At 33.5% G+C, this 25,481-nt stretch overlaps 1 protein-coding gene across 1 annotated transcript in view; it reads right to left on the reverse strand.

Annotated features, from left to right (window-relative positions):
• CML6 (putative calmodulin-like protein 6) overlaps positions 1 to 25,481 on the reverse strand; it is a 160,456-nt gene that overhangs the window by 44,254 nt on the left and 90,721 nt on the right. Inside the window, exon 3 of the mRNA XM_051218031.1 lies at positions 7,198 to 7,466. Within this exon, the coding sequence (XP_051064459.1) occupies positions 7,198 to 7,234 (37 nt within the window). The 5' untranslated portion in view covers positions 7,235 to 7,466. The remainder of the gene's footprint in view (positions 1 to 7,197; positions 7,467 to 25,481) is intronic.

Below are 25,481 nucleotides of genomic sequence, written 5' to 3' on the forward strand. Positions count from 1 at the left end.
ACTAAACATAAACAGATACTTATGTATATATTAAACCCTTTTATAATCTAATATGAATATTGACTGAAATGACATTCATATCAGTGATAGCATACACATCTGATAACATATTGTTATTAGATTTTCAATAATTAATTGACTTTCCTTTCGAGTTCAATTAATTATGAGTGACTAGATATTCCATAGTTCACATCATAGTTAACAGATCATTGAGAATTAGGAAAACAGTGAATAATTAGTTTGTCTAAGTATGACACTCTCTAGTCTCACCGATCAACCATGATTCAGTTGGACATCGAAACTAACATCGTCAGGACTGAATATATACAAGACATTAGACAGATTTCAAGATAATTCTTAGTCAGTCAGTCAGTCAACTACAACGTATGACCAGGTACATATATGCATCGGTCCGAGTTGTCACACCTCATTAGCACAACAAGATGAACACCGAATTCATAGAAGCAGTTATTTCAATGGCAGTAATGTGTAAAAGAAAGATTGCATATAAAGATATAATACAGGAAGAAAGAGTTAGTTGGTAGAAAGAAAGATATAAATCAATTTTAATCTCACTGTTTAAGGGAAGACACAAAATGTATAAACCGACGCCATTGTGATCGATTCTGAGCCATGTCACCAAGAGTCTCCAACCATTGGTTAAGATAGTCACGCGGACCCCAATCAAGTAGTCTGAATCTACCAACATGGCTCAGACTAAATCAAGCTACCATGTAACCAATTAGATCAAGTGTCTCGTCATTGCGATGTACTTTGTAAGGTGTTCGATTCAGAATATCTCTTACTCAGTATTCTGTGTTTAAACATATTTATATTTAAAAAAAACATTAAATGATCAATGAGCAGTGAACAGTATTGTGTATATCTAGTCCTTGTTGCAATATGATTCCTAATCTAAGTAACTCGATATAGCATACACTATGTTTTGGTTAAAGGCATTAGACAGGAAACCGACTGCATTCAGACATTATCTAAAATATGCTTTATTTTAAAGTTGCAGTTCGTATGGGATTGAAGCATGTAATTTTTTCTGTACATTTAAACTATTTCTATCAGATTTCGTCTTAAACAATAATAATAGGAAACACATTAGAACACGTTCGTAAGGGTTCTGACCTTTTTCTTTGTTGGTACTGAGGATTGAATTAGACTAATCTGTAGTACCATATATGTATGTGTATACGTAGATATGCACGTTTTGATATATCTTCAAACTGTGATCAAGAACGTAGGTATCGTGTTATTTAGGATTCATCAACTGGATGTATCTAAATCCCAATATTAATATTCATTCTGTGACTTTAAACCAGTACCTATCATCGTTATCAACTATACTGTTAATTTCATATAGCCACTTATTCAACAAGTATGAAGTTATTATAATAGCCAATTAGCGGTATCCCGTTTTCGATACTCAAAACTTCATTTGATTCAACTGTTGAATTGCCGATAAGACGAAACACCTGTTCTGAATTCCATAAATAAAGCAAACAACGCTAGAAACACAAGAATAGGGGTTTTAAATATCAAGGTTTCTATGTTTATTAAATACTTTTATTGTGATTACTTTTACCATAGGCTACTTTGTACATTGTGCATTCAGAGAACAGGTTTATTTCATTCATACATGAAGGTAGTGTACTCATTGTTTAAAAAAAACGCGCACATAGATAGATATCTCTATCAAAGCTGGTTAGATAGTATAAAATTGGCGTCGTTACATACATAAAACTTGATCCAAAATACAACAAGACAACAGCCATGATAGGTATACTAGTTATACATAAATATATGTTGGTGAAGATAGAAAAACCCACATGTTCCTCTGATTCGTTAAACATCAACTAACAAACTAACTGTCCTGGATAATGATGATGGTAGAACTAGTTTTATCCCAAGAGTAAGATGAGAGAATTAAATAGAACCGACAAATCAAGAAAAAAAACAACTAGCCAAATTATCTGGCTTACATAAGTTGCCTGAGTGTATATATGTGTGGTGTAATTCGTTATCAGAAATGCCACATGTTTAATTCATCAGTATCTCTTGGATTCATTCTTCTCTATTGTGTTATTACTTTCTGTTTACAACGTGGTCAACAGATTTTCACTTCCAGATCATCACATGTTTTCCTACATATAACATGATTACAGATGGTATGTCTAAATGCTATATATACACATGAATTCATTGTTTTATTTGTGTTCAAAAAAAAGCAGAATTAAAGATTTGTTCTAATGGATTTCGATGGAGAAACAAGCAAACAACAAACTAACTGACTGATAGTCATAACAATGAGTGAATATAGAAGTTAGGGAATATCACATCAACTAAGATGTAGACGACACCTGTTCAACTTTTATCCCAGATACACAAACACTCGGATACATTTGTGACGATAGAATATAATATTTTAGATTCAAATACAAACAACAAGATGAAATGATTTAATGTAAATAAATTCAGTTTTAAAACCAACTGTTGTGTTGCTATTTATTCACATTTCATATCATTATGATGATGTGTAGGAAGTGATTATTTATTAATCATTCGACTATATAGGTTCGAATCCTACCTAGTCTACTTTAGTCTGTACAGTAATATCACATGTCTTAAACAAGACAACTATGGATAGTTAAAGAATGAATGAATAAATCTGTCAATTACAATAACTCAGAGTAATAGATAATCTCTTGAAATACAGCACTTATTACGGACTATCAGCTAGCAAAAAGTAATTGGCAAGAAACCCAGCTGGACTTAGGTTTCGTATAAGTTGATATATTACTTATCAGCAAAGAGTCAGTGTGATCTTTGGGGAACTGGTGCTCTATGAAGGGCAAGACCACGGAATATTTCTAAACAATACATGTAACATTGAGTCAATTAAGCTAGTAGTCACACTTCAACTGAATTGAAATAATTCGTTCAGCACTGAAGGGATAAAGAAACATGACATAATTCAATGATATTGTGGATTTGAGTGACGTGGGACTGAATCACACAAGGATGATCAGTGCCATTAAGATTAAATGTACAGCTCTTTGACGAGTGCCAACTAGCATGAAATATAGATCAAGCCTAGTTGTCTGTTGACTACCTCCAACTACCTAACATATCAACGAAGTGCATATGACGTCGATACAATCAGATTAGTGACCACACTGCAACGCAATCAATAGACAAACATGACGGTGATCACTTACTCAACGATCAGTCAGACTGGAGTTAAGTAAAGAAAATGAGGAAATAGTCAAAATACCATCATAGTTTGGTTCCCAAATTATCAGGAACATACTTCTTCAGATTTCACATACAATAGAACTTGTGATCTATAGATCCTACGATAGACAAGTTCATTTAATTAGTACATTAAAATTTAGTAAATGGAACTTTTCAATTTCAGTCAGTTTGTTATTGAAAGTAAGTAACCAACATTTCATGTAATATAGTGACATTCCACATCAAACCCAATTGTACATTAAACCTAATAATTCATTACCTAAATATAATTTAATGTACTTAGTTACAGGTCATATTCTGTGTGAGGGCTAGTGATACTATCCGGTTGCCTAAACCGAAGCAAGTAGGGTGGGGTTCAAACCTGGAGGTGAGTGGCTGAAAGTCAAACTGCTTCACAACAGAACCATTGGTTAGGCATAAATAATATCATTTCAATTTAGAAGCATGAATGAAATAACTAATGAATTGTTAATTCATTGAAAAATAAAGTTTCTGTAACTACGAACGAAGATAAACTAAAAACGTCCCATTTGAGAATCGATATCTACATTTCATATTGTCTATGACTTAGTGACATAAAGGTTAAATGTTCGCGCACAATATTCAAGATCCTGAATTCAGTTAAGTATACTGACGTAGTGAATGTGCATTTCTGAGGAGTCCAATATGATAATGAAACAACTATCAGGTGCTTTCTGGTTCTCAGTGGATGTCTAACATTGATCAGTTCATAATTTCAGTAATAGTAATAGTAATAGTAGTAGTACTCTTCTAAATAGTATAACTAAAATATCTGATATCAGATATACAGTTTAATGGTTTAGAGTAATTTTGAAACTAATATCTGTCTGTTTGGTGACTTTTGATGTCTAACTGATTAGTTGAAGGGAAAAAAACGTTTTATCTTGTTATCCTGGTGATTTCAACTGTGAACATTGGATAAAAAAGATAGATATATACGCTAATATGCACAAGTACGTATATATACAATTGTTTATGCATTGATAAAAGCAAATGTATGTAACGGTGATTGAAAGACAGAGAGATAATCATTTCAATAAATGACTGAGTACTAGAGTAAATAGGAGATATACCTTGAATATATCCGAAAATAAAACAAATACAGTAATGATAAGGAGTGAATAAAAGAAAAAAAAGTTTTTTTTTCATTGTACGAAAAGCAATTATAGACCATCTAGTTTAGATAGTTCGATTAGATATGAACCAAGATTCAATGGTTTACAATAAACTTCAACCTAATTATCTCTACGGGCCTCCTATTCTAATGATAATAATAATAATATGCTCACTAGTGACTAATTTCAAACGAGATAAATCAAGGAGTTCTAATGAGAAGTTGTAACTAGTGGAGATCGACTATATTTACGATGTGAGGCAGTTACCCATCAATGGGAATGGATAATATTTAGATAATAATGGGGATCAATTGAACTTAAACATGTAAATCATTCGATCCAAATTCAATGATTTAAGCATTCACTGAAGGTTCCGGTTGTTTAATAGTTTTTTTTCATTTTCAATAGTATCTTATCAAGATCAGTTCATAATGTACATTTGATTCATAGGGAGATTAAATTCTCATCAATAATGTAGATAATATTATTTTAACATTAAAAATTCATTCACATAATTCATTAGAGGAAATATATAAGTGAATAACTAATACCGATATAGATGAAATACACCTGTGTATATCAGTTAAAGACCAGTTGTTATGATCCTTAATGATACTTTAGTTAATAGAAGAAACTACCTTCAGTTCACATAAATTCACAGGTATATTACATGAATTTTCTCTTTAAAATCAAACTTACTATAACTATATCTAAACATGTATGTCATAAAAAGTATATGAAAAGTATAGGAAAATAATGAATTGTTACTATGAGAGTCACGAAAATTTCAGATTGTTTAATGAACTTGTTCTAGAAAAACGAAGAGAAAAAAACCCAATTCGAATAGTAGGCGTGTTCATATGTATGTTTAAGTGGGTATACGTGAGTGTATATGCATGCATGAATCTCAATTATCTGGTCTTTCATAGCATATTAAAGTGAATATATTCTATAAATGGAACCTTGCAATGCATATACGATACTAATTTGTAATATATTACGTTATGTTGGGTGCCCTTCTTATAAGTGGGTCCAGCCTTGCTACTTGAGTGAATAAGAAACTGTATTGTAGAACCTGAATTTAGAAATATGCACAAACTCATTCATGAATGTAGATTTGTGTCCCTCAGAAAATTAGGCTACATTTCCAACCAATATGGTATATCGGTCTCTCTTAGGTAATGAAAACAAAGTTAGACCGATAGCATCCATTCATTAACATTGCTTGGATATCGACTGGCCTTGAACTGATACCTCTGATTAGCACAGAGTAACACTCAACACTGATGAAAACATTTTCGAGACTTTATATTAAATTATCGTTTAATATCTACTTTGAACAGCGTGATATGTATTAGGCACTACAAGCCAATGTAGATAATTGAATTAGACTGAAATCATGAACCGACTAATGTCAGACTACTATTGAAAACTTGCTAACAACCAATGGCCGTTTCGCCTCCGTATGGGACACCTTAGGAGTGCGCATTCACGATCCCATACTCTGCAATCGAATGCATGACCTTCAGTATCGTGCGCGAACAATTAACCTATAGATCGCTAAAGCAAAATCCAATGGTGTTAGTGAATTTCATAATAAGCGCCAAAAACTTGTTTCTTTCAGGATTTCATTGGTGGTCTAACACTGATCGATTTATAATCTCAGTGAAACTTAACAATCACCAGGACTTATGCTAAAAATTATCATATACTCACTAGTGACTTACTTCGAGAAGCGATTCTCGGAGTTCTAATGAAAAGCCATGGCCAATAGGGTTCAACCGTGTTGGATGTGAGGTAGTTACCCACCGAAAACAGTGACAGATGGTTTCACAATATCGTGGATTGGTTGAAGTTGAACAATAACACTGTTGGATCCCGGTTCAGTGGTCTAGAGATTAAGCGTTCACACGCGAGACCGAAGGTCCTGGATTTGAGTTCCGAGCACGGGATCGTGGCTGCGCACTGATGAAGAGTTCCATATTAGAAAGAAACGGCGGTCCAGTGCTTCCAGGTTTTCAGTGGTGGTCTAGCTTAGATTGACTCATGAATTTAGCTGTTAAAACACTATAATTTTCACAAATCCCCATACTGAATTCTTTATGGTTAAATAAAATTATGTTCAGTCTAATGAACTGTTTGTGGTTTATACAATAATTGTAATTAATTGTTGGAAACAATGGGTGAAATCAGTTACAGTAATGAAAATTTTTCAACTTCTTATCTCTGTCTAGGTCTTGAATTACGGTATCCCGTTCATTTCTCATTATCATTACTACTACGAAATTATTTTGACAAATTCGTTATTCATCTAGTTGTGCTAATGTGGTATGGTAAATTTAGCTAATGCAAAACCACATCCGATTTTATAATGATCATGATTGATTGATTAATTGACTGACTGAAATATTCTAGGTTATTTAAGGTCATTAGTGCACACTAATCCGATAATTCTCAACTAGGCTTAATCGACCGTCTAGTGGTTTAATTAACTAGATGACATGCTTACTGATTAAACAACAGGATAGTTGTCTTAAATAATCGAAAAAAAAACTGAGTAAATCTATAGAATATCCATTTTTTAAATAAAATAACATACCATTGAATTCTTAGTCATGAGAGTCAACACAATACCTTGATCTCATTGAATAGTGATAGTGCAAAACTGAAGACGCTAGTAATTCAAGGAAGTGTGTTGACAAAACTATAACAACACCACCAACAACATCATATCTTATAAATTAACTAGTGTTAATAATGATCAAAGAGATAAGAGATTGATGTAGAGACGACTCACCGTTATCTTCCATATGCAATATATCACCATTAAGCATTTTGTATTATCTTGTAGTATTGTTGACGAATTGCTCCTTTTTTTTTCAAGAACAACCAGAAAGAAATAAGAAATACAAATCGATGAAACAAATTTTTTGGAAGGAAACGTTTTGTTAAAGAGAATAAACAGTTTTTTGTTTTATATGTGAATAATTGATTATTGTACTGAGATTGATTTTTGGCGGGTATATTCAATTGAATGTTTTTGTTGAAATTATTCGTTCAAAATGGCTGGAAAAAAAATACAAACAGAAAAAAATGAAGGGGGGAGGTAAAGAAAATTTTTTTTAATTACAATTAAATTGTAACATTTTTAAAGGTAGATTTACAAATGGAAATATAGATGAGTTACAATTACAATCCAGAACAGTTGACTGAAATGATAGAGACGGTATACAGGTCAGATAGACAGATGCCTTCAATGATATCATATTGTGTTTATGGGCTTGATGACTTATAGCTGTGGAGATTTAATTGTCATTTTTTAGTGTTTAATTCATATTGAAATAAATTTCTTAGTTATTATTAGTTGTCTTATATAGATCAAGAGGTATGTCCTGAAGTTCTAGTGAGAAGTAGTGATCAGTGGAGTTCAACCAGGTCTATTGTGAGATAGTAACTCAATGAAGACAATGGTGGATGTGTTGCTCAATTTCGTGGATTAGTTGAAGTTAGACATTAACACCATTGAACATCGACTGGCTCAGTGGTCTAGTGATTAAGTGCTCGCGCGCGAAACCAGTAGGTCGTGGGTTCGAATCTCGCAGAGGGCGGGGTCGTGGATGCTCACTGCTGAGGAGTCCCGCGATAGGATGAAACGGCTGTCCAGTGCTCCAAGGTTTTCTATGGTTTTCTAGCTTCAACTGACTCATGATCTTAACCATTGAAATCATATAGATCAGTTTGCGATCTTAATAAAATTTAACAATCTCCATAACCTTATATTGATGGTTATTATATGTTCACTAGTGATTAGGTTCAGGAGGAAATTTCCTTAGTTCCAGTGAAAAGCCGTGATCAATGGGGTTCAACTGTGTTAGGTATGAAACAGGTACCCACTGGAGATGATGGTAAGTAGCAATGCAGTATCTCCAATCGATTGCAGTTAGACATGTATGCCATCGGATCTCAGCCTAATAATCAGTGGTTTAGAAGTTAAGCGTTGGTCGCAAGAAGTGAAAGTCCTCCGTTAGATACACACTTATGAAAACTTCCATACTGTGACGAAATGGCCATCCAGTGCTTACAGGTTTTCAATGTTTGTTCAACCTACATCGATTCGTGATCTCAATAATATTCCGCAAGTGTTATATCGGTTTGCTTTTGATAGGCTTGTTTGTGAATGGTTATCTTCACAAATTTTATTGCTGAAAAACTAAAATCCTTATCTCTACATAGAGTGGGTGCTGAAGATCCTGTCTAGAATGACAATGAAAGCTTCGCAATTATAAACCACCCAGAACAAAAAATAAAACAATACAAAACGGGTAGCTTTCGTAGTCTTTCAAAAATACATGATTTATAATAATTAATTCAGTTTTGATAAAACAGTTTGCATGTATATGTTTTAGACAACATTTCTGTGGTACGACAAATAGAAGTGAACTTAGTTTTTGTTATGAATGGGTAAATTATTGAAAATCATGAAGCACTGACTAGTTGCATCATCATAAATGAACATTTATTAGCAGCACATACTCGTGACTATATACGGACTCTGAAGCTGCTGGGGTCGAATTTAATGGTACTCTATAGTTCTGTTACCTTAATTAAAGAGAAAGTCTACAACTTTTCAAGAGAAGATGTTAGGTTGAGTGAGTATAGACATGTCACGTTTTCACATGGTCAAACAACTGGTGAGAAATTACAAGAGAGGTAAACTATCAGATGAAGTAAATTATGTGCCTACATGACCTAGTTTGCATCAAAGTAAAACATATTACAATAGGATTAGATAAGTAAACCTTCCTGTTCATTTCAGTTTTCTTATCTGTACACTGAGTTTGATAAAACGTAGGAAATATGTGTCATAATTAAATCGGACCACAGAACACAACAGTCACAACTTCAAACAATTAACTATAAACATACTACTACTACTATTACTACTACCGAGGTGAGATTAAAACAGATAAATTACATTTAAGTTAGTTATCAAATTGTGAATGGAGCATGAAATGGTGATTATGTCAAATATTCGAAGAGAGATTAACTTTAACATATAAAATCAATCAATTGGCCAAGGAGAATACCAATTTGATTGGAACTTGGAGAAACATAGGTATCAATCTTTTAAAGGAACAAATTGTTTAGCAGTAATATGTAAGAAAACAACTTACCTTCTCAATCAAACAGAAGAATTATTAACAAATGAATTGGTTTGTTTTCGGAAAGGAAACAAAAATAAACTTCAGTTACACTAAAACTTTGTAAATTCACCACTTATGTGTCTGGAAAAACCATTATTTGTAGCTCTTCTAGGGTTATTGCAAGTGATATTACGTCCTTGGTTTCTCTAACCGGAGTGTACCTGGGTTCGAACTTGGGAGTTAGCGGCTAAAAGTCTAAGGCCTTAACCATTGAACACTTGCTCCACAATATAAGAACTAGATATATTTTTTCAGTTTAAAACGAATAGACTTGGGGAGAAAATTAACACACATTCTAAGTAAATAGAAGTTGATAAAAAAGAAGTATTTGTGATTTCAATATAGATAGAAGTGCATTGGTATTGTAGAACAGTGTGGTTTATTTGTTAGAGTACCTGACTTTTAGGGAAAAGCAGCAGTAAGTAGTGGATTACAATATTGTCCCTTCATAGATAATCTTCTCAAATCTCTAGATTCTCTCAATAATTAAATATTTCAGTAAATTTTAAAAGGTCAAACTTGTTTCAACTTATTAGTACTGTATGCTGACTGGAGTGGAGCGGTGACCTAGTAGTTAAGGGGATCGACTCTCAGCCGCCATGCCCACACATCCAGGTTCGGGCCCTCTCACCTACTTTAGTATGGGCAACTGGGATAGCAGTATCACTAGTCCCTCACTCTTAGAGAGTGGGTCATACTCAAGTACCTGGGGAATGAGTTAAATTTAAATCTAAAACGTTAATTGGATTATGTAATCTTACATATTTTATAAGGGGTATATCAGCTACACCAACCAAACTATAACAATCAATGAATATGCCAACAGAAAATTCTGTTTAGTCTAGGCTTAGCGCCAGCTGGTACTCATCTCAGTAAGCTGTAACTGTGATTTTGAGGGAACCAATGCTTCTTATAGGAGTCGAAATCAAGTAACTCAGTTTCACAGTCTAAAACGCAGGGACTGACTTCTTGTACGATTAACATGTTTGCAGTTGATTGACGACCGAATATTGACTAACATTAGATATCGATATTGTATTCTATACATGATAGATGAATAAATACCGACTAGTATTCAAGAACTAGGCGTGGATACAGCGCTTTGATTGAACCAAAATGAGAGATAATTGCTTGACTACGAGGATGTCTTTATAAAATTACCATTCAAGCAAACTGCTTCATGAGTATACCTACATCCATGTTTGTTATTTACAATGCACTGCCCCCAAATGACCTGGTACGGCCGAGAGTAGGGAGAGTTACCTTTCCCTGTCGAAATGCTCTCAAGTGGCCATGTGCATACAACCATTACCGAGGAAGTCCTACTCATTGCCTTCTCATAGCGTGGGTGTTGTTTATGCGATTGAGAGAACGAAAAGCGAACGTCCGGCGCCTTAATCGGGTTGGTGGACATGGGGAGTTCACCTAGGGGGGTTGGAAAACCCTCATTCCAAACCAATGGTGCACATGGGCTCCAGTATCCTGAGGAAATAAATGGCGTATGAACCAATTGTTGGTCACTGACTACCATGAGACTGCATCGCCTTACGATGCTCCATTACCTTGTGGATCAGACCTTCATGTCGAAGGCTTCGGGTGTTGCCCCCTAAGAAAACTACCTGCTTCGGTTTGGGCACCCGGGCAGTATCATAGCCCTCACAAATATCAAGTGAGATCTGTGTGGCGCATATGTATTTGATGCCTCCTTGTACCAATATCTGTGTTAATTAAATAAATAAATGCATTATGAATATTAAATAGTTCAATAGTTTAATAATCTCCGTGTTGGGGCTGGGATACTGTCCAGGAACCCAAATCGAAGTAGGTGGTGTTCTTTGCAGCCACCTCCCGAACCCTTGGCCTAGAGGTCTAATCCACAAGTCAGTGGAGCAACGTTAGGAGATGCAGTCTCATGGTGAACATCAATAAACTCATAGGCCATTTGTTGTATCAGGATCCTGGAGTTCATGTGCACTATTCGTTTGGGATCGGGTTTTACAACTTTCGTAGGTGGATCCTCCATATCCACCAACCCGGTTACAGTGCCTGATATTCATTTTTTTCCTCTCAATTTCATAAACAACACCCCCACCGCGAGAAGGCATTGAGTAAGACTTCCCTGGCATTGACTTTATACGCGTGGCCGTGTAAGAGCATTTCGAGAGAGAGAGAGAGAGCACCGACTCTCAACATCGTTAGCCGCACTAGGGCATTTGGGGACACTCTTTCTGTCTCTCTTATTGGTCTCAAACGCTTTGTAAGATAAGATTGAAGCATTGACTTGGACAAATGTTATAAACTGGATTTTATGAACAAAAAGGAACACTGGGATAACTACGACATTACCTGTACTTCGATTATTGATTTCATAATGGTTAGATAGTGACTATTATTGAGAAACTTAATTACTCACAAAATCAGACTTATTAAGCATGATAATGTTCAGGAAACTCCTTCTACAATAATCACTGATGAAGTTGTAAACTATGCAGCAATCTTATTCATCTACAAAAAATGTCCCATTCTAAGAGTACATTATACATATGACATTATCAATCACAATTTCCAATAATTAGACTTTATATTAATCAACCAACAATATAAACTAAAAACGGAAAGTAAAGAGAGAATGAGAGAGAGGGAGGGAGGGATGGAGATGAGGGTTTGTTCCATATCATCCAATTTTATCCAATTGTTAAGTAGTTTCTATTTATTTATTATTTATGTCATTCAGAATTGTAAAATAGATTTCTTCAACATTTATCATTCCATACTTTAAACAAATAAAGTATCATTTGTACTTCTAACTAAAATGATATAATAAGTGATCGACGGGTTGAGACGATATATATATATATATATGTTCAACACACACACACACACATACACATATTTCGATACACAATCAACCAATGAACTAACTAAAAAGATTAAAAGGAAGTAACAAGTTAAAGTGTCAATAAAATCTATGTATTAATCAAAGACTAATAAGTTGGAGAAAACAAAAAAACAAACTTAGAACAAGTCACATTATTCACAATCAATTCAAAAGTAATCTCGTTATAGATATATACTGTCCTCCTTTAGGGATATGCTTATTTATGCTTACTTATTCAATTAAAGATTAAATGAATGAAACAATAAGTTACAAGCAAATTGGAACTCGGATAATATTTCTATTCATTGAAGTCGCTCCACACCATTCTCTCATAGAAAGATTACATTATCAAGACAAATGACAAAGTTATAGAAATGGTAACATTATCCCCCTTTTCTAACCAGTGTCTTCAGTTATAGGAGAGGGGAAGAATCGTTTAAAACGATAGTTATTTAAGGAAAACAAATTACTATTAACACAACCCTAGCACAATCAATAGCACGATTTCGCGTTTGGACCTCAGGGTGTTGTTTTTAGTCTTAACAGTCCGATATACTTTATTGACATAGTAGAACATAAAGGAACAAATGCTTTTAACCAATATGCTTCGACTAGGTCTTTATGTCAGACAAGCTCAAACACTATGTCAAGATGGCAAGATGGCGTTTGGAGGTAGTCAACAGGAAACCTTGGAGCCGGGTTTCGTGCTACTTTGGACTCGTCAGCAAGGTGTACCTATAGTCTTGAGGGAACTGGTGTTCCCTGACGGATTCGACCCCATGTAACCCAGCTTCAAAGTCAGAGACGTTACCACCGAGCATTCTGAGCCGCGACTGACCTCCTGTAAGACTGAGATGTAATCACAATTGAATGATCACTGAGTGGTGATCCATGTCATGTATGTCTGATCCTTCTTAGTGTAGATCGAATCTTATCGATGTCACTTACGGTCACGGATGATTAAACAGAAGAATGTTTCAAATTTATTCCTTTCTAAAAGAACAAAGTCCCTTTAATGCTTAGATTTAGAAGAATTCAAGAAATCTAAAAAGCAGTAATCAAGTGATTATCAAATATTCAGGTAACAGATTTATCAATTACAAGCTACAAAAGGAAAAGGAATAAAACTTTTCATGAGAAGAAAGTGACATCTGCATCAAATATCAGAAAAATTTGTTACTATTTTTTTTATTAGAAAAATGATACAGTCTAACAAAACTTATGTCATTTAAATGAGATCATGTTTCGGAATGAAAAATGGAATGAAAATGTGCTTACAATTATATGACAATATAATAATTCAGAACAACTATCAATCAATATGAAAGTCATAAGCTTCAATACGAACGTCAATACACTTCGACTGTACACAACTGAAACTTCAAGAGGTGACACAACCATCATTAAAAAGATACAAGTATTTATAAACAATTGTCTACACAAGATATTCAATATCCGTTGACCGGATATCATTAGTAACATCCTACTATAGGAGAGAACAAATCAGCGTTCATCTGAAGAGGAAATTAGGAAAAGATGTTGGAAGTGGATAGGACACATATTCCGGGAATCATCAAATTACATCACGAGGCAAGCGCTTACCTGAAATCCTGAAGGGAACACAATACAATGACAATTGGAAGCAGATGTGAAAAGGATGAATAGCAACTAGAAAACACTGGACAGAGTTGAATAGCGAATGCTGGTACGCGGCTTATCCTCCTTCATCAGAGGTAATAGACGTATGTAAGTAAGTATAATAACTAGTAATATACACACATATGCATGTATAGATCAGATGACTGTATACTTTGCCTTCTATAGTTATCATCATTCACTAATCTTGATTGAACAATGTCTAAAGAAAACTCTGTCTAACAATCAATATTTCATGGAACGAATGCTTTTTATAAGACTTGAACTCTCTGTTAACCAACTTCACATCCTGAATACCAATGACATGTTTGGACCTATAGAACTTAACTCAGAGTATAAAGCTAAATGACACGGTTTCAAATCAATTCAGTTGATGAAAGTCAACTAGAATGAAATAAATTCTAAACTTCATTAAACATATATACACGTATGCTTTCATTTATTATTTATTTCTTTAATTCTACAATATATAAATTTTGTCATTAGAAAACTTTTAGAGAGAGTGAGTGAGTGAGTGAGTAAATGAGAGAGAAGACAATATATTTAACTATTTGACTGTATACAGCTTGTACACTTCTCGCCAATCCAATTTTATGGACATATGATATTCACGTGTATCTATATTGATGAACATACGGAATCACTGTTATTATTATTATTATTATTACGCTTATATCCTTATTAATTTTGATTATTTCACTAAGAATATTAATCTCTATAATCCTATAGGGCAAGTGTTTTGTGATATTAGTTATCTAACTTACTTTTAGTCAATCCCAACTAACTAACTCGTTAGGTAGTTAGTTAATCGTGCGAGAAAACAAATGACAAATACAATATAAATATGCGTTTGTTGGGATTGTTTTTGGATAGTTTACATAACACTTTTTTCATAAGGGAGAACTTAGGTAAAATAAACATGGAGTAATAATAATAATAATAATAATAATAATGGTAATGATAGTAACAATAAGGATAAATAGTCAAGATGATAAAAACAAACAACAGAACGTTAAGGAGACTAATTTTTCTCTTCTTTTTTATTATTTAGATAGATTAGTTCATTTGTTTTTGTTAAAGGATTGAAGTGAAGAAAACTGTTATTTTCATTCATTCATTCATTCATTCACTCGCACACTCACTCATCCGTTCATTCATTTATTCAGTTGTTTATTTCTGTATTTTTTCGTAAGGAAAAGAAAAAGAACGTCAAAATTATTGAAGGGTTCAATAATGATTCAGATGGAAGTAATTGAATGAACATGAGAAAAAAAAAGAAAACGAGAGGAGAGGAGAAAAGGAACTAGCGCATAACTTGGTGCTTGAGTGCTTCCGTTTTTCCTTTTTGGTTGTTGTTGTTGTTGTTGTGTAAAAGTCAAATGATAGAGAACAAACAAAAGAAAGTTTTAAGAAATATTAGATCAATATATGTTTCTATTGAACTGAACATAAAAGTTGCTGAAAGTCTAATTATGTATGTATGTGTGTGTGTGCATATATATCTATGTGTGAAGAGGGGCAATGAAAATTTAAATACTAATGTATACATACATATACATGAATTTAGTATCCCTAGTGAAATTTAATACACTCATGCTTTCATTATCGTTTAAGACATGTCAGATGGATGTAACTATGTATCCGAGTGGATATATACCGACAGAAATTGTTTAATTTCGGTTTCTAATATTAATATCTTAAACATAATTCAAATATTAACATAATGATAGTCATATGTTTTTTTTCCATTTCCGATGAATAGGAGTCCAAAATAATATGAAACAAGCAGAATAAAAGATTTTGATTGAAATCATGAACTGATTGATGTTAGACCACCATTGGAAACATGGAAGCACTGGATGGCTGTTTCGTCCTATTGTAGGATTCCTCAGCTTCCAGGTTTTCAATGGTGGTCTAACATCAATCGGTTCATGATTTCAATCAAAGGCTTAACAATCTCCACAACCAACAAAATGAGAATAAAAGATGTTATATTTACAATTAGTAAATCAATAATAAATCCAATTTTAAAAAAACACAACATGAATAACCTTGTTGAATGTGATGCAATTGCCGACCAATAGTATTAGAAGACGGTTGTACAAAATTACGAGATGACATATATGAACCAGAGCATATCAACTCAATAGTTTAAAAGTTAAGCGCTTACCGTATAACCAAAAAAAATCAAGGGTTTAATCCCCTTATGTGAATAAGTACTCCCACTGAAGAGTACCATGCTAGGATGGAAAATCTGTGCCATGAATCTCAGTTTTTAATGTTTATCTAGCCAAAAGTCGGTTGTAAACCGTTAAATTATTTTTGTTATAAAATGCCAACAAATAAATTTTCAAGTCTACTAGGATGTATCATATTAATTTGAGGTAGACAATGGTAAAGTGTGAATAATACTTTTGTTCAGATCTCAATGTACTACACTCGTTGTAAGCATAATACTATGAACACCTATTCAGTAAGTACACTTCTCATACAATGAAATATTGACTTCATCAAAATATGAATAGTTATTAACTATTGTATCTTGATTTGTACATAAAAATAGAGAGCATTGCTTATTCATGACAAAATTCAAATAGGTTTATTATAATTTAACACATCAATGTAACTGTCCATTGAATGAGTGATATTCTAAAGCAAAAGATGTAGAATTGTAAAATGAAGAATCTAATTAAAATAACTGAAGTAATTGAGATATGAGGTTTATACGATAAACCTATAATATCAGAAGGGGTTTGTGGAGATTTTAGAAATTTCACAGATTGAAATCATAAGTCAATTGAAGCTAGACCACCCAGGACCTATCGATCTTGCGCGCGAGCACTTAACCACCAGACCACTGAGCCGGCATCCAATGGTGTTAATGCCTAATTTCAACCAATCCACGAAGTTGCGCCACCGTACACCATTGTCTTCAGTAACTGATAGGTTCCAGGTTCGAATCTCGTGGGGTGTGGGATCGTGGATGCGCACTGCTGAGGAGTCCCATACTAGGACGAAACGGCAGTCCAGTGCTTCCAGGTTTTCCATAGTGGTCTAGCTTCAATCGACTCATGATTTCAGTCTCCGAAACCTATAATAATACAGTATAGGATCTACGGGTTGAAGAATAACTGACATAAAAAGAGTTTGGATTGAAGTATTTGCAATGTTATTTTGAGTCATGTAAATTATCTTAGATAGATTTCTCAAGATACTATGGTGTATGCTACTTATATAGACAGATATAAGTAGTATGTAACATCATTCAGAAGTGGAATACATAACAGTAGAAGACTGTGTACATTCAATTGAAGAGAACAGAAAGGGAAATAGAAAGAAATCATAATAAAAGCCGAGTTGAAATAATTACAAAGCATGTAAAAGACAATTAATGGATGATGCGCAAATAACGTATTGAATATGTAGTTTTCATATTTCACGAAAGCACTTTGTAATTTTGCATGAATCAATAAATTGGTCTTTCCCGCCTGAGCTCTTCGTTCACAACAATCTTAGGATTTGATGGCTGAATAAAACATTATATAAAATCATTCTATAAAAAAATCATAGAACCAATGAATCTAATTTTTATGTTAACAGTTTCCTCATCTGAAATATTTATCTCTTCTTTATATTAACTTCGGTCTAATCTTATATTGTTCTTAATTTCAAAGTGTGGATAATGATGACTGAATTAGATCATTCACATCGTTGGATGCCGGCTCAGTGGTCTAATGGTGAAGCGCTCGTGCACGAAACTGATAGATCCTCAGTTCCAATCTCGCGAAGGGTGGGATCGTGGATGCGCACTGCTGATGAGTCTCGTTCACTTTTGTTGAATATACATTCTGATTGTCAACTGTCTCGATATTGACATTAACTTATTTTTTAAGCAGAGTTGTTTAGTGGTTATCTGAAATAAAGCAATTCATTTGGTGTTTTAATTGAAAGTTACTAGGTTCGAGTACTTGTGTGAACAACAAAATAGATATAATAGGTACATCTACTAGATAAGTCTTAAATAAGAAGAAACTCAGTCTTTGATTATTAAACGAAAAAAACAAATACTTGTTTTTATCGTAATACATTTTAACCATAATTTTAACAATTAAAAGTCATGATTTTGCTGAACATTGATGATACCAGTAATTGTATGTACATAATGAATATACGAAGTACGTACTTCAAGATAGACCATTAATGATAGCTTTGTAAGCGTGCAAACTCTACAGGCATCTGCTATATACCATATATATATATATATATATATATATATATATATATATATATATATATAACTTCAGTTCCCTTGCATATATTTCCTTTAATTATTCTATAAATAGTAAAAAATATTGATTAGAGTAGTAGCATAGTATAACTTTATTTTATCTTATTTGGTTTTTATCACCTACTGATAACTATTATTGAAGTTGGCACGCTTGTCGAAGTGAATATGTACCATCATGGTACAGTGAAGATTTTAATAAAGAAATTCATCAACTGGATAGATGGATGGATGGATACACTTACACTCTATTCTTGATATTCACAGAGGATAATACATTAAAAACGATCTTCAGTTCTACTTCCTCTATGAACATCAACAATAGAATGTGGCACGCACATTCAGATAAAGATAAGTCTCAAATATGGTAAAACGCATGTTCTACAACTCACTATCCAACCTTACCACAACGATATTATTGTGGGGTTTTTCTTTAGAAAAAAAATTCGATCCCTAATCATTTCCCAAATTCGTTTTTTGTTGTTGTTGTTGTTGTTAGGTTACTGTAAAGTATAGAAATTTTTTAAGACGCCATATAATAATTAATACCTCTGTCTATTGATTTTTACCTTATTTATTAACGTATTACATACAATAATACAACACAGAATTATGTTATAATCAAGTCAAATAAATGTATAATTGATACGGTAGTAGGTTGTATCTGTGACCTTATAAGTTAAAAACGGAATACTTTAACTATTATTAGACATTTCATCTAGAATTCAAGCATCATCATGATCATCATACTATACTATTATATGCCCTATAGTAAAAGTGAAGAAAGAAAACCTAAAATGTCGACAAGGTATAAATGAAAGCACAAAAACACAAACGTCAATATTTTCTCCTCTTTTTCTAGAAAAAAAAGAGTGTTTAATTAGTTTTTTGGCATTGTATCTATCGTACACAAAAAAAAATAGAGAATATAGGAAGAAGGAAAATTAGCAAACATGAGGAATAAGGAGATAAAGTAGTTAAATGGCATGTTCAAGCGGATACGGTAAGAAATACATAGTTAATCATATTCAAACAAAGGTACTTTTGTGATTGTGTTAGAAGGAAAGGACAATGATAAATACAAACGGAAAAATAAAGAGAGAGAGGAGATCGCAGAAAGTTGATCCTATAATAATAAAAGTATACACACAAGAGTGGGATATATATATACATTCTGAGATAAGTGGGCACAATAGAACTGGTCAAGAACATCAATTGTTGTGTTAGAATTCAAAAGAAAGATTAATACTGTTGAAGACATAATTGAAATTATTTATACCCCAAGTAGTACATTTTCGACTGTGGAACATTAATCTTCTGGTTTGGGGCATTTTAATTTTCATTAATAAGCCTTAGGTTCAAACCTAGCTATACCTACTTCAGTTAAAGCAAATAATGATTAGTTTTACTGGTATTCGTATTTAGAGTGTGAGCCCAGTACGCAACTATGTTTTGAACACAGATATCATCCATAGAATTTCACTTAAAATTTATATTGCTGAACATAATAACAATATTCTGGCAACAATGAAACATGTGTAACAATAAGGCTACGAAAAAGAGAGTAATGGAAGTTAAACAAAAATAAAAAAACCTTGATATATAAGATAAAAATTCAAATGTCTAGATCAGTAAAAACTACAATAGTCGTATTGGATTCAAAATCTATCTTATTTTATTTGTTTGTTTAAACACATAAACATTGGTACAACGAGGCATCAAATAGATATGCGCCACTGGGATACTGCTCGGGTGCCCAAACCGAAGTAGGTGGTTTCCTTAGGGAGTAACACTCAAAACCTTTGACGTAAATGTCTAATCCACGAGGCAGTGGAGCATCGTAAGGAGATGCAGTCACATGGTAGCCGGTGACCAACAATTGGTCTATACGCCATTTGTTCCTTCAGGATGCTGGAGTCCATGTGCACCGTTGGTTTGGAATGAGGGTTTTCTAACTCCACTAGGTGGACTCTCCGTGTCCATCAGCCCGGTTAAAGCGTCGAATATTCGCTTTCCGTCCTCTCAATTGCATAAACTACACCCGTGGTGAGAGAAGGCAGTGAGTAGGAGTTCCCTGGTAGTGGTTGTATGCACATGGCCACTTGAGAGCATTTCGTGAGGGAGAGCTGACTCTCCCCACACTCGGCTGTACCAGTTCATTTGGGGGCCAACATTCTAGCTACAACTTTAGATTTGATTTAAACAATGTTATGAAGAAAGTTATGTTTAAAAATGTGCCCCATATGTCCGAATTTTACTTTCCTAGCCCATTTTATTTTAAAAACTTTAGTAGAGGAAAAAACAAACTATAACCAACTACATTCATTCTTTAGTACGACAATTGAACACTTTGCTTGAATCTTAAATTTATAGTAAGATTTCTGTCAATCACTAATTGTATAGAGAGTAAACATGAATTACAAGTGAATTAATTAATAAGCTAGTCCTAATTCACTGTTTATTGTTAGACTATTAGATCAAGAATCAATATTTTGTATCTTTTAAGAGAAATATATCTTCACTTAACCATTTAGAGAACTTTTCATTTTGTCAACACCTTCAATAAAATATTATCTATGAATTATAAGTGGATGAATGAGTTTTAAGTTGGGACAATAACGATTTCAAATAATATCAGATGGGTTTTGTGAATATTATAGTAATTTCACTGGTTAAGATCATGAGTCAGTTGAAGCTAGACCATTATGGAAAACCTGGAAGCACTGGACGGCCGTTTCGTCCTATTGCCGAGGAGTTCCACAATAGAACGAAACAGATATCCAGTGCTTCCAGATTTTCTATGGTGGTCTAGCGTCAAGTGACTCATGATCTTAACGATTGGAATTCCAAATAAGTTAGAACAAGAAAGAATTATCTCTAAAAGTATATCTATGCTTAAAATTACATAAGGTTATAGAAAGTAGGCAGCTTTAACAGTTATTAATTAGTGTCTTTCAAAATGAAGGTCAAAAATATTTTTTAAATCTATAAATAACGATACTAATAACGCTACCTTGTTTACATTAAGAACGATCTTGGATAATCATTGTAAACTAAGAAATATTAGATAACTAGTATAGGGGTTATGGAGATTATTAAGTTTTTGATTGAGATCATGAACCGATTGATGCCCTATACTAGTAATCAACATGTGCTCACTAGTGACTAGCTTCGTGAGGGAATTCTCGGAGTTCCAGGGAGAAGCCGTGATCAGTGGAGCTAATCCATGTCGGGTAGAGACAGGTATCTACCTAAGTACAACGGAAGTTGGTTGCGCAATTTTGTGGATTGGTTGATCTTAGACACTATCACTATTGGATGCCGGCTCAATGGTCCAGTAGGTTAAGCGTTCGCGCGCGAGACCGAAGGCCCTGGGTTCGAATCCCACAAGCGAGATCGTGGATGCGCACTGCTGAGGAGTCCCACGATAGGACGAAACGGCTGTACAGTGCTTCCAGGTTTTCCATGGTGGTCTAGCTTCAATTAACTCATGATCTTAACCACTTAATATGAGTAAAAGGAAAAAACACTGAAGTAATAAAAAAGATCATTTTTAAACCAAAAAAATGAAAAAAAAAATTTTGTTTACAATTAAATAAACAGATGGATAGAGTCTTCTGTTTAGCAAAGAGAGGGGGAGAACGAAGAAAATAAATGAATATAGTCAAATTAGATAAATGAACATAGAAAAACATCGATGACAACCAAACAACACAAGTATGCACAATTAGGTAATGGGAGAATTTAAAATCTCATTAAACATCTATTTCGTAAAGTTTCTTTTCTTTTTTAAGATTTTGTTTCTATACAGGATTTAAATTATTTTCATTTCGCTTATTTACCTTGTTTTTTTCTTCACAAGGAAAATATTGATGTCTTATTGAGAATAAGCAAAACTGTATAATATCAGAAAGGGTTTTGTAGTTATTATAGTAATTTTAATAGTTGAGATCATGTGTCAATAGAAGTTAGACTACCATGGAAAACCTGGAAGCATTGGACGGCCGTCTTGTCCTATAGTGAGACTCGTCCTCCGTGACAGTGTGCATCCACGATCCTGCTCGCGGGATTCGAACCCAGGACCTATCAGTCTCATGCGCGAGCGCTTAACCACGAAATTGAGCGACACATCCACCATTGTCTTCAGTGAGTTACTATCTCACAACTGACCCGGTCGAACTCCACTGGTCACTACTTCTCACTAGAACTCCAGGATATACACCTTGAAGCCAGTCAGTAGTGAGCATAAATATGAAAAACAAATGACTGGTTGTTCAGGGAGTAGAATTTTTTGCATTTGATTCGGGTTGAAAAGTGGAATACAGAACATGTGTTTCTGTCATTTTGGGACACGTCAGGTCGGTTCACATACCATATCTCAGTGTTCATATTCACACAGAGACTCGAACATAGTACCTTGAGCTGCGAATGGATAACACATTATCCATTGAGCTTCTGAGTACAGATAGCCAGTTGGTTGTGTACCGGGAAAAAAAGGGTCATATTGTTATTGTTTTAAGTAACAGTGACAGTGTACATAATTAGCTTATTATTATTCTTAAATTCCATATTGTTCGTTCTATTGGATACTTGTTCATCAAGTTTAGATTTCATTACTGTTGCCTCTCACTTCGTTGATTTACCTCTCCTGTATTTGTGTGAAATTCAGTGGTTAGTCAAGTTATGAATAAATTAGAGGTAACGTTTCAAACTATGAGGTTATGTGATGAAGAATCGAATCTCACAGAGAACATTAGATCTGCCAAGATCACAGTTAGGACTTGTTGATAAGAGGCAACTAGCATGAAACAAAAATTCATAATGTCTTGTTAACTACTGTCAACAACAGTAATTTCAATAAATCCACATCTATTTTATGTCCTGCGTTTTAAATAACTGAACAAGTTGAAGTATATAAAGAAGTGAATATTTGCCATTGTAAATATTCTTCAAATATAGACATGTAGTTTTAAATCATCTAAGAAATAAATTGGTTATATCTCAGCAGATTGATATAGGTAGACAATGTTGAGACATTATCCTACTACTACTATAAATTATTTATATAAATTAAATCAAATTCAAATGTTTATTATTTTGACAAATACATATTGATGTCATCAGTCGTACGACACACTCTTTGTTCTCGGTGGTTGGACGGAGTCGACAAAATACACTAAACGTACATTTCATGATAGTTGATAATCGTCGTCAAGGTGTACTTATAATCTTGAAGGAATCGTTGCTCTATAGGGTATTGGAATATATATCAATCAGTTTTACAATCTGTGTTATTACTACACTGATTACGTTGCAGCTGATTTTCTGTAGGATTGAGGTAGTTTAACAGTGAGACTAGGTCATTAGTTTCTTAAAGATTACACGTACATCCTGCCGATGAATAACAAATAACACACAACCTAAATCCAAGATTATCTACAAACTATCTCTAACTACCCAATATCTTAACACAGAGTATATAGAGTGTTGATTAACTTCTACGAGTGATCTCATTGTGAAATTGATCGGAAAACAACAACTTAACTAACATTAAACAGTTAAACAAATATGAAATTTATCTCATTATATTCAATGATACATCAAATATACATTCTCATTAATTATGAGAACCGATAAACAAAATGACAATTTGGTTATTAAAAATCAGCAGCTATTCAACATTATTATTTATTCATGTGTAACTTTTATCAAATATGGAAACACAAACAGATTAATAAAACGTTTGTTTATTTGTTTGTTTTGTCGGGGGAAAAAGAAAAATACAATACAAAAAAAAATCAATAAATTTACCGACAAATGTCAACATGAAAAACAAAATCGAGTAATTTTCAAAAAAGAAAAAAACTTGGGATAAATGAACAATTTTAATTTTTTTCTTTTTTATTTCACAAATAATTATGCGTTTCATTTGGAAAACAGAAAAGAAAAAAACAAAGAGAAAAACAACAACTTAGCAATTAAAATAAACAGATCTAAGCAAACTATTAGTGTATAAAATGATATAATGAAAAATACTATTTATCTAAGGGGGGAAAAAGACCAAGGGAAAAAGTCCCATATCGATAGATACTTTTAAAAATAGTGATCAATAAAATAAACTTTTAATTAGATAGGAGAAAATTCATCAACAATGATTTTCCAATAAACTAATGGTTTTTTTCAATGGTTAAGATCATGAGTCAGTTGAAGCTAGATCACCATGGAAAACCTGGAAGCATTAGACAGCCATTTCGTCCTATTGTGGGACTCCTCTGTGGCAGTGCGCATCCACGACCTCGCCCTCTGCGAGATTCGAATCCAGGACCTACTGGTTTCGCGCGCGAGCATTTAACCACTAGAATACTGAGTCAGTCGGTATTCAACGGTGTTAATGTCTAACTTCAACTAATCCATGAAATTGAGCGACACATCCACCATTGTCATCAGTGAGTTACTATCTCACAATAGACCTGGTTGAACTCCACTGATCACTACTTCTCACTAGAGCTCAAGGATATACACCTTGAAGCCAGTCACTAGTGAGTATATGTTGATTAATATCAGATGAGTTTTGTGGAGACCGTAGTAATTTCAATGGTTAAGATAATGATCATTATCACGGCCGTCCAGTGCTTCCAGGTTTTCCATGGTGGTCTAGCTTCAACTGACTCATGATCTCAACCATTGAAATTACCATAATATCCATAAAACCCATCTGATAAGATTGATTCTTTAACTAATTTGTTTTAAACTATCTAATATAACAGATTTCGAACCAAAATCAATATAAACCCATAACCTAACAGATCAACAGAGATCACAATTCAATGGATGATACCTAACCTATTATATAATTGTGTTTTGTTTTGTTTCTGAACAGAATAAAAACCTTGATAAATTTTTAATCGAATATAGAATGAATGAATAAATGTTTAGTCTATAAGACTGAAAATTCAAATAAAGATGACAGTAATTACCAATAAAGAATATCAATACAATTAAGAAGGTTAGAACATACTAAGCAAATTAAATCATTACAATATTGGACAAATGAATTT

Source organism: Schistosoma haematobium, chromosome 7, assembly GCF_000699445.3.
Source record: "Schistosoma haematobium chromosome 7, whole genome shotgun sequence".
Classification (NCBI taxonomy): Eukaryota; Metazoa; Platyhelminthes; class Trematoda; order Strigeidida; family Schistosomatidae; genus Schistosoma; species Schistosoma haematobium.